General features: G+C 38.0%; 1 protein-coding gene across 27 annotated transcripts in view; it reads right to left on the reverse strand.

Moving 5' to 3' along the window:
• Positions 1 to 374: 374 nt before the first annotated feature.
• dlg2 (discs, large homolog 2 (Drosophila)) overlaps positions 375 to 13,574 on the reverse strand; it is a 188,388-nt gene continuing 175,188 nt past the window's right edge. For 25 of the 27 annotated variants that reach the window (XM_034605663.1, XM_034605673.1, XM_034605672.1 and 22 more), the window contains 10 exons: positions 12,697 to 12,811; positions 12,023 to 12,199; positions 11,431 to 11,506; positions 8,981 to 9,077; positions 6,999 to 7,049; positions 5,527 to 5,628; positions 2,929 to 3,101; positions 2,714 to 2,823; positions 2,385 to 2,476; positions 375 to 1,293 (listed from right to left, as the gene is read on the reverse strand). In XM_034605663.1, the coding sequence (XP_034461554.1) occupies positions 1,187 to 1,293; positions 2,385 to 2,476; positions 2,714 to 2,823; positions 2,929 to 3,101; positions 5,527 to 5,628; positions 6,999 to 7,049; positions 8,981 to 9,077; positions 11,431 to 11,506; positions 12,023 to 12,199; positions 12,697 to 12,811 (1,100 nt within the window). In that variant the 3' untranslated portion in view covers positions 375 to 1,186. Of the gene's footprint in view, positions 1,294 to 2,384; positions 2,477 to 2,713; positions 2,824 to 2,928; positions 3,102 to 5,523; positions 5,629 to 6,998; positions 7,050 to 8,467; positions 8,514 to 8,980; positions 9,078 to 11,430; positions 11,507 to 12,022; positions 12,200 to 12,696; positions 12,812 to 13,574 lie in introns of those variants that run through there. The other 2 variants (XM_034605666.1, XM_034605690.1) reach the window with 2 other exon arrangements.

Here is a 13,574-nt window from a genome sequence, read left to right on the forward strand (position 1 = left end):
CTTCAGGTCATTAGACCAGATTGTGTGTTGGGTTGATCAATCTGTATGATTATAAATCATTATGATCAAATATTTACCAAAGGGTCTTTGGAGCAACCTGCCTGTGGAAACCTTTGAATCACTTCCTCTTCAAAAACTCACCTTGTTTAAATATTTCACTTCCTTATTTTCTGTACAGTGGTGCTACAGAATACTCAGACTTATCTGCGTCTTGCTGTTAGTTTCGTGAGACAAAAACGTGTGTCGGTATTAACTTCAATCACTGCCCTCTCCTCTCCAAGTCTTCAAAATTCTGGAACGTCAAATGTCTCTTTCAGCATTATATTCCCATCCATCCTAACACAGTCACAACATACTACATCACTCCATTAAAATATGCTCTGTAAATGACCTTTTAATCAAAGTTATATTTTCAATAATAAATAACTCTGTGCTTTTGTGCCCTCTAGCAATTTAAGTAGCAAAATATAGTGGTACATCTCCAATGCAGATAGCAGCTTTCTCCCTTTACTTATAATTGTCAATGCAACAGCTGAATAAGAAATGTCTGCTTTAAATAAAAAAACAAAACACATGAACATTTTACAGTGAACAAAACATTTTCCTGACACATGCTCATGTCAAGTCAGAGAAACAAATACAGTGATTGAAAGAAGGAATGGCAGTGTAAACGAAGACAAAAGCTGTGTTCAGGAAATGCACAGAAAATCTGACAAAACATTGAACTTTATATGAATATTTGCAATGTGAAAGGAAGGGGAGAGTGTTGTAGTTGGAATACCGAGTTTCCTTCCTACATTAGCAAAGCAAAGACATTTGCATTGTATAAACCACCTTCAGTTTCCTGCTTGAAATTGTACACAGTGCCGTCACGGACACGAACCCATATTTATTTAACTTCCTTTACATTTCTTTTCCTTTTTCTTCAAACAAAAATCAGCAAATACACAAACAGTTGAAGTTTGAAGAACTAACATTTTCTAACACTCATTTACATTCAGGAACATTCATGTTGAGTGAAAAATGAAGCAGTAACCGAACAAAAGAGAAAAATAGAATAAAATAATAATAAAAAACAGAATCAGAATAATTATTTATGAAGACTATTCATCGCCATAAATTATTGTATGATACAACGTGTTACTATTTTCTAGTAGTCCAGACTCCTTTCCAGAGTGAAGAGTTATTATAGTTTCTCCTTTGAGGGGATCCAGATATAGGGTCCTGAATGTTCCTCTATGACCTGTTTGCAGTGGTTATAAATGTCCTCTAAGGTGTCTCCTTGAACCAGGGCTGCAAAGCAAAGGGAACCATATTGTGGAAATTTGTATGGAACAGGTACGTCAAACATAGTTACAGCCACACATGCATCTATACATTCATGAAGCCTCACATTTGTCAAATGTTAGTGTGTAGGATGAGATTTCTGGTGGTAGAGTAGAATAAGACCCTGTGAACATGCTCATCCCATGTTTAACACTAATTGTCTGTTTTCGGTGCTGTGATCACATACACGTCATGTCTTTAACACGAGCTTACCTTCCTCAACATTAAAGGATTTCATATTTCTGTTTGACTATTAAGGGATTATGATAAACACATGAAATGCTAATTCCCCCCCCATATGATATCTTGACGAAGGCTGACGCAGGTAATAGCTCAGTTCTGGTTCTGCTTGATCTCAGTGCTGCGTTTGACAAGGTGGTCATAGTGTTATGATTGAAAGGCTGAGGACCTATTCTATTTTCTCTACTTCACTGTCTGTTTTAGAATCATCTCTAAAACTTACATTACATCACATTTCATTTAGCTGCACTTTCATCCAAAGAGACTTCCAATAAGTGCATTCAACCATGAGGGTACAACCCAGAACAACAAGAATCATGTAAGTACATACAAAGTGCTACATGTAAGTGCCATATACTGTATAAGTGCAACTAACTTTTATTTTTTTAATTTAAACACCAGAGTTGACAATGGTTATTCGACCATCATCTTCTTAAGGTGTAATTACCAAATGGCTTTTATATGATTGTGTTTAGCTATTACTTATGTTTCTCTTATCCTTTTTTTGAGCAATATTTCAGTTTCTTGTTGTTGATGTTTTGTATTCTTCTTTTATTGTGTCCACTTTGTGAAGCAATTTGTAATGGCGGTTTTGAAAGGTGCTATATAAATAATGAATATTATTCTGCATGGCCTGAGTTTCTGGTGTTAGGGCGGCATCTAGTGGCCGTGAGTGTCACACTTAAAACATTTAACAATAGGTTTCCTTAGAATTCATTCAAATTAAGTTATTCATATACACTACTAACCATCTCAAAAAAGATATATATAACAATCCTTAAACTCATTCCGTTGTATGGTAAGTATTAATATCATACCTGTGAAGAATTCACCAAACTCCTGCTCCAGCTTCATTGCCCTGTCAAATGTCTTCTTGGCTTGATCCTCTGTCAGTCTCTTATTTATGTCCCTGCGCAGGGAAGAGGAAACAGAATATCACAGACCCACACATGATTCTGTCTCCAACAGCTTATACAATGCATACAAATATTTAATAAATATCCCTAACCCAACACACTGCTGCTTCAACTACATTACAAAACAATTTACAGTTGTTTATATGCTGCCTATTAATATGTTTTTTAAATATTGAATATAGAAAGAAATGTAGAGTGTCATAAGCCAGTTAACAAATATGAATACTCACATTAATGAATCAATAGACTTTGGTTTGATGAAGATGGCGATGGGATAGAGTTGTGCTACTTGTAGTCGTTTGATGGCATTTCCAGACACATCCAGAATGCAGTGTTTACCCTGAGACAGAGGCAGCACAATTTCAAACAACACACAAAGCACTCTAACAGTGATCTCTCAGGTTACAATGTGAAAGCTGCACTATGCATGCATTGAGAGGCTCACCCTTTCAGCCACATATTTCACAGACTGGACACTTGTTCCATAAAGATTATCATTGTACTGTCCCGCCTCAATAAACTTGTGCTCTTGGATGTCCTTCTCCATCTGCTCTCTGGACATCACAAAGTGGTAGTCTCGCCCGTCCACCTCGTAGTCCCTCTTCGGCCGAGTGGTATCTTTGGTGCAAGGAGGGAAATATGTATGTATTATTAATTAAACTAAATTAAATAATTAATATGTATTACAACTTGTAAGTGACACACCATACGAAACCAGCCGACACGTTAAATTATCACTTTCTATAAAACACATATCAGTGTTTAAAAGTCTTTATATATAAATATTAACATGTACATTAGTTGTGATAACATTTTGTAATTATCACAAACAAATACAACAATGGTAGAAATGATTTGTCACATCACTGATAATATCAGAGTGAATGTTTCTTGAAGTCGACACCATGTGTTCCAAAAAACCTGCAACTTTCCTCCATAACAGGATGTTTTACATGTAGTTAGGACAGTTCTGTTCTGCACTATAGGAACTGATCCTACTGATCCTGACTGAGCGGCAACCACAGCCTGGTCATTTTTTAGAGCAAAAGTCCTGAATACTCAAAGTAATGTTTACCTTTAAAGATATCAACTCACATGTTAGATGTTTTTTAAAGGACAGAGGGGAAATGGGACATTAAACGATGTCTTTAAACGTATGGAAGCACCTAAATTCAGGGAGGTGAAGTGCGGTGGATTCTCCACTGTGCTACAAAAACACTAAACAGGGCAGGGTGAGGATTTATAAGTATTTATGGGAAGAAATTACTCATTTTCTAAATGAAAGGATGAAGGAATCTATTCAGCTTATCCACTCACCTTGGTACCCTGAACTGAGAGCAGCTTTATATGGTTCAAAAGGCAAATTGAAATAAAAGAGATGGGTAAATCATAACATGCAAAATAAAAACGTTTTTGGCTGATGAAGAATGTGTTACACAATGCACAGAAGAGTGAGGGGAGGCTGTCTGGATGGGTCACAGTGGGTAAGATGTAGATGCTGCCGTAGCACACACACAAATACACCAACCAGAAAATCAGTAACTTCAGCAAAGGATGGTCCCTCCATTTATACAACTCTGGCAGCATTACATCAAGTTTCATGGGCAGGTTTGTCTTGTGCGTATCGCCAACGAGGCTGAACAGTGCCCTTCTCTATTCTCTGAGAAATCAATGTAATGTTGAAAAAAGCTCGCAAGCTTGCAATGTTATAGAAAGTGAAAAATAAAAGTCCTGGATCTGCCTCCCTTTCTTAATCTACATCAAAATTGAACAGGTTCTTCCTTTGGTCAAGCTCGACCCCTCCACGACATTTCATGGAAATCGGCTCAGTAGTTTTTGTGTAATCCTGCTAAAATAAAAATAAGATGATAACATAACCTCCTTTGGTGGACGCAAAGATTAAGTTCCACAGTGCACCTGTTTGTTCCATTATTAGATACAAAAATGTAACTAATAATATTAGATAATGTTCAAATAATAACTTAAAAGTAAAATATTAAAGTCAATAATAGTTAGAGTTTGAAAAGTGACGTGAACATGTTAGTCTCTGTATAATACCCTGTAAAACCCCAGTAGCAACCTAGAACATATGTGTACTTTACAATAAATCATATGTTATTCTTTAAATTGCAATTATATTTCTGTGTCATCAGTATTATATTATTACCCCAAGATTTTCTTTACATCCGCTGTATGTTATAGAGACTGAGCATCTGCATGGAGGAAGGTCAGGAGGCAGTAACAACTAAAAACACATTACCTGTTTAATATTCCTGTATTATATCACACATCAAGATTGATGCTCAACATACTCCGTATCATACCTAATATGTTTGTATGTGTTTTCTAACAATAAGAAGTAAAATATGATATCAGACAGTATAATATTATAGTGACAATGGTCTCCAGTTTCTCATGATAATCAGGAAGAGGTTTGACTGTCAGGTGTCACAGGTGCTGCTGCAGAAGTGAAAGCTGAGCAAAAGTGGTGGAATATAAACTGGCACCCCCACATCAGGATCCTTAGCAGCGATCGCCAGTGCACATCAGTGTGGCATCATCATCAGTGTGTGCAGTTGGAAACCAGATGCCTGCGTCTAAACACATTTATGGCTTATGTCTGCTTCACTGTTTGGACATAAGGTAAAACCACGGCGGACATTAGTTTTCATTATAAGGTGCAAGTGAGCTTTTTCTTCTTGGATTTTATGAAATTCTGTAATAACAAATAAATATAATAACAAAGGAAAACAAAGCTCTATAATCTAATTTAACATGTTTTCGCTCAATGATGACACAGTAACAGACATATGAGGAAACACTGGTGGGATGAGTGAATGATGTTAATCAGCAATGAAACTTGAAATATCCCACTGACTACACTGGATATGATCACGACCACAGGTGATGAAGTCAGCACATCAAAACAGTCATTTCCCCATTTCTACACACTGTTAGTGTCACATTACACAAGTACAATGCACTAGAATAGTACCTGTGGTTCACTGTTGTCCTTTCAAAATAAAGTCCTGCTATAACTTACGTGGTACACAAGAGCCAAACTTGTCTGGAAACTCTGATATTAGATCATCGTTGATTCTGTCCTTCATCGGTCCGAGGATGATGACAGGTCTGGCATAACTAACTGCAGGCAGAAACAGAGACAGACGATATTTCTTACAAATGTCTTCAAAAGCCAACACTTGTGTTTTAAATGGTCTTTAATTGTAAATTGTGCAGGTGAGATGCAGCTACTGGTTGTGTACAAAGGTACAAAACAGAACTATGAATACCAAGTATGGATAATAACACTCAATATGGACAATAGTCTGTGTCATTCTGTACCAGCATGCAGCGTCATGTATGAAAGAAACACACTACTATCTAAATGGTACCCTTCTCATGGTGAAGCTTTTCTTTGGCCTCATTGGTGGGACTCAGTAAATATATTTAAGGATTTATTATGTAAATATAATAAATTACTAAAATGATGTGAAAGCTTCTTTGGTGATGCTCTAGTAACTGACGACATTTACTGCAGGTCTGTTGCTTACCATGATACTCTGAAACAAGTGAAAATATGATTTGAGATTCAAGATGTTTATTGTTACACCGGCTATAACCCTGTGAAATGATTTTGTCAGAAATATTAAAATAAAGTTCAGTGCTGACAGTATATATAATTCATCTCTCTGCATAGCGTATCTGATCAATCATTCAAAGTTATCAAAAGAGACACTGTAGTTATACAACAAAATGAAAGTTAATAAATGTGATTTAATTCATACATGTAGTATGAATAATGATTTTTGGCAATATGTTTTTTTTTAGGATAGTTACTTGCGTTGATTCAGATATTCTCTTTTCATTGCTATTCTTTGTTGTAACTAAATGGAGCCTTGAGCTCATTTAGACAGACATGGGACTCATACACCATCCAATCATATAAGTCCATGACCTATATCTCTGAATATTGCTGCTCCATATTAACATGCACATTCCTCCCTGCTGCCACACTGCTGCCAGCTTTCAAACTGTTTTCTTTTCACATTTTTAGAGATTAATTCATGGATCTTGATTTTGGGGCGGATCTGGATAAACGGGCAGATCCAAGACATTGTTTTAACGTGGTAAGACAGGGTTAGCCTTGGTGGAAGCATGCACTCTGCGAATACCATTCGAGGCTATTAATGATTTCTTAAATGCATGTGATCAGGTTCATCTCATGCTGGGGTTTGTGTGTGAGCTCATGGGTTGTCTGTGTCGAGCTTACTCAGATTTGTTACAGACCATCACATGAACAGTGCCACGCTGGCAAACTGATGCTCTGCTTCGAGAAACAGTCAAAGCCTTGACGTGAGAGACTTGAATAAATATAAATAATAAAAATAAAATAAATATTTCCCTGCCTGGAACTATGAATTACACAGGCCAAAGCAGAGTATGAGCTTTTCTGTCCATGAGTATGCTGAGGGAGGGCTTTGATGACACATTCAGTCAGAAATGAAGACTTACTTTCTTGCCGCAACACAGGCTCATATGAGAGGATCACTTCATCTTGACTCCCTGGTGGGGTACACAATGGAAAACATTATTACAGTATTTGGACAGATACTGATGAGTGACATAGACAACATGCCTTGTTGAAGCCACATGCATGGCAGCATATGAAACAGCACGTCTCTGTGGTCTTTGGTCTATCAACCTGATGTCTTATTATATAACAGTTTAATAATATGGCCCTGATGCAGCTCCTCTTCTAGATAAATGAATCAGGTGCTAAACTGTCAAAGCCAAAGAATTTACCAACTGTTTAGCATTTACCTCTATGTGTAGTTTAGTATCACCAACTTCTCCAGCTTCCCAATTTAGTAAATATGACACTTAATATGGGATTCAAAGATTATAAGATATATAAAAATATATCACACTAAGCTATGTGATATTTTTGTGACTCCACTGTATACATTAAGCAAATCATGTGTTTTTGTTGGGCAGTTGTGATGTTCAAAGCTAATGATGTTAGGTCCCATATGGCTTCAGTGAGAAAAGCTCATAGTGGGCAATTCGAAAAATGGGAATCCAAAATTAAAGCTGATTGGTGGGTAAGGGCTTTTTGTTTGAAATGAAATTTTCACTTCAATCAATATGAAGATACAAATAAGCAAATTAAAAACCATGTAGATATTTTGAAGGGGAATGAAGTGAATGCAACTAACTACTATCTTCTTTGAATATCTGCCTCTATCCCAAAAGACTGAAAAGTTCACAGTAAAGAACACATTAGTGTGATCTGCTCCAAAATCTGCTTCAAACTGACATGCTCACAAGCAAAGACAAAAACATTTGAATTGTTTAGGCCAGCATCATGCAAACGTGCATTAAACATCGTAATCTGAGGACACAGGTCAGTCATGGGTGGAATTATAAAAATGTTAAACATCTATTCAGTCTGAGATATAGGTCTGGGAGGCTCCAGTACGCAGGGACTTCTCTGGATGCTCATTAACCAGCGTGTGAAAAGCCTTCAGGAGGCCTGAGAGGCTGTGCTGCTTCCCTCGGATTAACCAAACAGTTAGTGTGACCACCTCATTCTACCATCATTACAGACCAGGCTCTCACCAGCACTAACAGGTATACAAATTATCTAATTTACTACCATGCTCCACTGAAAATAAGAACCTCTTCTAAGTAAATCAATATTCTGCCTCATTCTAAATTAATGCCCGTGCCTAAAGATTAATCCTAGTTAGAAAAAACTGTAATCTCTAAGAAAATCCGTACATGACGTGTATTCCTTGTGACTATTTAGACTTTACCCACTGTGATCCAAACCTTGAATTTAGTGAACCAGCTCAAAACAGAGGTGAACACTGCAAACGGAGAAGCATGACAAATCCAACAGATGCAGCATGCAACAATGCAGACAAGAGAAACATGTTCAGACAGGAAACAGTGAAGAGGAAACTGTTGGACCAACTTACTGAATGTCTTTGTCCCATACCCATCATCACCTATCCCCAGGATGTCCTAATGGCCATCCACAGAGAGCCAGAATAGAAGAAAGACAGGAAGGAGGACAGCCGCAACATAAGCAAAAGGTTCAAGGCAGTGAAAGGAAGGAGCTGTGGGCCCATTGACGTGTCCCTGTCCAAACCCTGAGCAGCCAGCAGGGGGAACCAAATTCACCATAATAAAACTAGGGCTGTTGAGATTCAACCTAAATGATCCCTGAAGGAAAACTGGGTCGAACAATATTACCATATGGTAACATATCACACAAATGAACAGCATTGAGCTTCCCTCCTGCAGACGGATCAGCATCCGAGCCACAGTGTCTCTGACTGCGGTCCAACAAAAACACGATGGGAAAAAGAGGAAGCAGAAGGAAGCTCTACCCTTGAAATGCTTAACCCCCTGTTAAGACATTTTGACCTCACATGTGACCTACACTGACCTCTGCATGTACATACATGTGTGTCTGTGAGCTTACTTACGGTCTGAATCACTGCCATCCTGCTCACCCTCTTTGTTCTTGTAGAATGGGAACTTTCGTGTAAAGATGAAATTCTTTTTACGTTTATCATTGAATGACTGTGAAGGGAGAGAAAGCATGGGGCAAACAGGTACATCTGTCACGTTCATGCAGACAAAACAACTGCTTGCAGAAAGTGGGACGTCAAGAAGTTTTCACAGTAAAAACTGACACATTCCTGAGACTTTTAGATGTGATTTATTTTTTACTGGATTAAGTTGGTGACGGTTTTGTGACATCATAAAATGATGCTGATCAATTAGACCATCATTAGAAAAATAAATATTAGATTGAGAACAGATTTTTCTTTCAAGTCAAACAAACAAACAAAAATGCTGGTTCCAGTAAAATGAATAGATCAAATAAAATGTTCACTTATGTGAACAAATATTCATTAAAATAAAGCAGGCAATTATATCAGTGGTTATCATTTAATGGATAAAGTAAATAATATAAAATCCATATTTTTGGATTTAGCTCCCTTATTATAAATCATATGGATATACATTATTTATAGAATCTCCTTGGAAGTTTGTCATATCTGACTTGACTGGGTTGAGAGGAATACAACCAGAACTCATTACATATTATTGGGAGATAAGCCAATAAGATAAATGATGAGGAACAATGATCTTTCAGCTGTTGCAGAGATTTGTTATCTTCAGGTGGTTTGCTTTCCCCTTTGGTATAACTTATTTGGGCAGGTGTGAACACAGCGAATTAGGACCAAAGCATCCACACCAAGACCATCTCCTCTAATGGGTCTCTGTGAGGTTTGATCGTGGTAGGAACTACCAAGAGTACCTGGCAAATTAGAGATAAACAGCCTCTTTAGCCAGGTGTGCATTGCATTCTGGGATGCAATAGAGCACGTAAGGAGAAGTGCCTTCAAGGCGTTATCATGTAATAATGTAGTAAAGACTACTGAGTACTAACGTGATAATCCAGTAAAGACTATGAGTACTCAGTCCTTCATGCATTAAAGATTATACTGAGTACTCACTCCTTAATGTAATAAGTACTACTGAGTACTCATGTCATAATGTAGTAAAGACTACTGAGTACCCATGTAATAATGTATGAAAGATTACTGAGTCCTCAAGTCATAAGGTGGTAAAGACTATACTGAGTACTCAGTCCTTAATGTACTAATGATTATATAGAGTACTCATGTAATAATGTAATAAGCTATTCAAGACTGTTGAATGTTGCTGTATTTGTTCCTGTTTTTCTCTTGTCTCTCCTCTAGCTCCACCCTGATTAAACCGATCAGTCCTCAATGAGGTGCACCAGTGGATTGAGGTTCTTTAAAAGCTCCTGTGTCAGGATCAGAAGAAAGGCTTCCAGTGTGTGGACTGCTGGTTTTGCTGGGCCTCAGCCTGGGTTTTTAACATGTGTGTATTGTGTTGCTTGTGGCTGTCTGTTGTGCTGTCGTGTCAGTGGTGGTCAGTGATCTCACATGTTGTATGCCCCATTCTTACTTCTTGACGTACCACAGTTGCAACAGAGGCATTTAAAGTAAAAGCAAGGTGAGAGAAGCGTTACCGAGGACATGCTTTGAGAGACATAACATAACTCAGGTTAAGTCATAGTAAAGACACATGCAATGACAGAATGAAAAGATGGAACTCAAGAGGATGAGACTTCAAACAATGAATATGATGTTACTTCATCATTTGAAAACAAAATGAACCTTCTAATGTGTAATATTTACACAGTTTTGAGAGCTTCACATAGAGAGGCAGGCTAAAGTGTATTAACAGCCCCAGTTTCAGAGCCCATCGCTTACTTATGTTAATTAAAAATCCAGTTTGTGCAGTAGATGTGATGGAAAGAGTACATTACTTATACATATACTTGCACTTTAACACAACTCAATGAACAAAAAACCTGAGTGTAAAGTGAAACATGGTTAAAACCTGGTACAAAAAGTTTGACCTCTGGAAATTTAAAATCAATGATTGTCCAAAAGGAGGTCTAAGAAATTGTTTTACCCTCATTTTTATCTTTGTAAATGAACACTAGAAAGAGGAAACTGGCTACTTCCTGTCATTACATGGCTTGTAGAAATGTGCTACTGTGTCTCACGGTTGTGTGATGTCTTTGATGGATGTGCTCTATATGGACACATGATGAAACTGGCTGATGTTCTCCGTTGAATCAATGAAATCTCTCCCTTTTCAGAGTAAGTTGTGAATATCGAACTGCAGTTAGAACATTAGAGCTAAAGAACAAACATCTAATGGTGAAAATGTGGTTATACAGGAAGCCATACACTCGGTCTAAAGACTTGAAGAAAGAACATTTTCTTTTGCACAGGAAGCTCACTGTTACATATGAGCTGCACCATGAATCATCAAATTAATGTGGTAATATAAATTGCCACTCGGCAGATCTCATAAAGGCACTTACCCCTTTGGAATCAAATGACCCTGGCTTGGCATTGAATTTCACAGTCTTTAGACGCGCCCGCTCCTTCCTCTCCACCCTGCAGAGCAAAGAGCTTTGTCAGTTGTTTACCACAGAGATGGGATGAAACTGCTCCTACTCACAATACACTCTGAGGAGAACAAGTCCCCAACACTTGTACTCTAAATTTCTGCTCTTCTCAAACATCACTGATGACTACAGAGTATCTAGAGAAATACTAATAACTTGTCTAATGTGTGCCTGCAAGTATGTGAAGGTTTCATTGAATTAGACTATTCCTTCCCTGTGCTCTACCCTTGTGGAAGGTCATATTTTTCCTTTTTTTCCTCACTGGGTGTAGGGACACTAAGGCCGCTCGTAATGACAGTCTTTCTCTTCCTAAAATAAAACCTTCATAGAGGAACATCAAAAAGCTGATGTCTGGGTTTCATCACGTTTTTCCTTCTCAATCACAGAGACCCCTTTTTCCTAATTTTATTCCTCAATTAGAAATAAAGGATCATTATTATTCTTACAAATCATCAACAGGCTTTTTGAATCCCCTCAGCCAGAAACATTTTTATCTGCTGCTCACCGTCTCTTGCTGGGGATGACACCCATTTCCTCACTGTCCCCATGCGGGGTGACGCGGCGTGCCTGCCACCACTCGTCATCTGAGGCATTGATGACGTGGAGGATGTCCCCATACCTGAAGCTGAGCCCCTGGCTGGGAAGGCCGCTGTCCTTTGACCTCTCATAGTCAAACAGGGCTCTATTCAGGGGGAGATACAGTATCAGGGCCATCAGCATTATTAAAGCAAATGCACTGGATTCCTGTTAGTTTCACCATTGCTCCTCCTTGTCAGTTCTTGTCTCATTTAGTTAAAGGAATCTGGACAAAGCTTACCAGGTCAGAGAATAGTGACTGTTGCTCTATAGCAGTTATAATAGGAAATATTTAAGGCACTTATCTTAAACCAAGGTTTACCTGCATATGTATGTGTGTCACTCTTGACATTCAGCAAACACTTCATGTTACACAAATAAACATCCTGAGTAGCATTCTTTTAATCTTCTTCTCGGTCATTTGCATGAAAATGAAAAGTAAAATACAGTATTCTGATCATTTTATCATGGTGTTGAAGTAAATCAGAGATGACATCACATGGAGGAAATTGGAGGCATGAAGTGGGTGCCTTTTTATTTTCTAAATTGTCCGAATTCATCTTGAACATCCAAAAATGAGGGTAAAATCCAGGACAGACCAACCTCACATAGAGCGATCTCTTTTGATTGGTTCGCAGGGATCCTGACCCAGAGCTCATGCTGTGGTTCATCATCTGTTCCCGCAGGTCATGGATTTTGGCCTCAAAACGCCCATATTCTGTAAAACAAGATTAGAATGGATCAAGAGTGACAGTCAGGTCTACATTCAAGAAGAGGGGGTCGACCTAGTGATGCTACTAAAGCTGAGTGTGTCTCCTGTTACATGAAGAAGAACTTATATAAATTCATGATTATTCTCCCTGCAGAAAGAAACAAAGGAGGTGCACTCAAGGAAGATTTGCACTTAAAATATGCTACTGTACATCATTTTCACTGTAAACTCCACACAGTGTACTGTAGGCAGATTTGACTTATCCAAGTCCATATAGGTACAGTGCCTTGTATAAGTATTCACCCCCCTTGGACTTTTCTACATTTTGTCATGGTATAACCACAGATTAAAATTTATTTCATTGTGATTTTATGTAATGGACCAACACAAAATAGTGCATCATTTGGAAGTGGGGGGAAATATTACATGGATTTCAAAATTATTTACAAATAAAAATCTGAAAAGTGTTGAGTGCATATGTATTCACCCCCTTTACTGTGAAACCCCTAACAAAGATCTGGTGCGACCAATTGCCTTCACAAGTCACATTTGCAAGTCACATAATAAGTAAATAGTAAACCTGTCTACAATTCAATCTCAGTATAAATACACCTGTTCTGTGAAGGCCTCAGCGTTTGTTAGAGATCATTACTGAACAAACAGCATCATGAAGACCAAGGAGCTCACCAAACAGGTCAGGGATAAAGTTGTGGAGAAGTATGAAGCAGGGTTAGGTTATAAAAAAATATCCCAAGCTTTGAACATCTCA

Source organism: Hippoglossus hippoglossus, chromosome 14 (genome assembly GCF_009819705.1).
Source record: "Hippoglossus hippoglossus isolate fHipHip1 chromosome 14, fHipHip1.pri, whole genome shotgun sequence".
NCBI classification, from domain to species: Eukaryota; Metazoa; Chordata; class Actinopteri; order Pleuronectiformes; family Pleuronectidae; genus Hippoglossus; species Hippoglossus hippoglossus.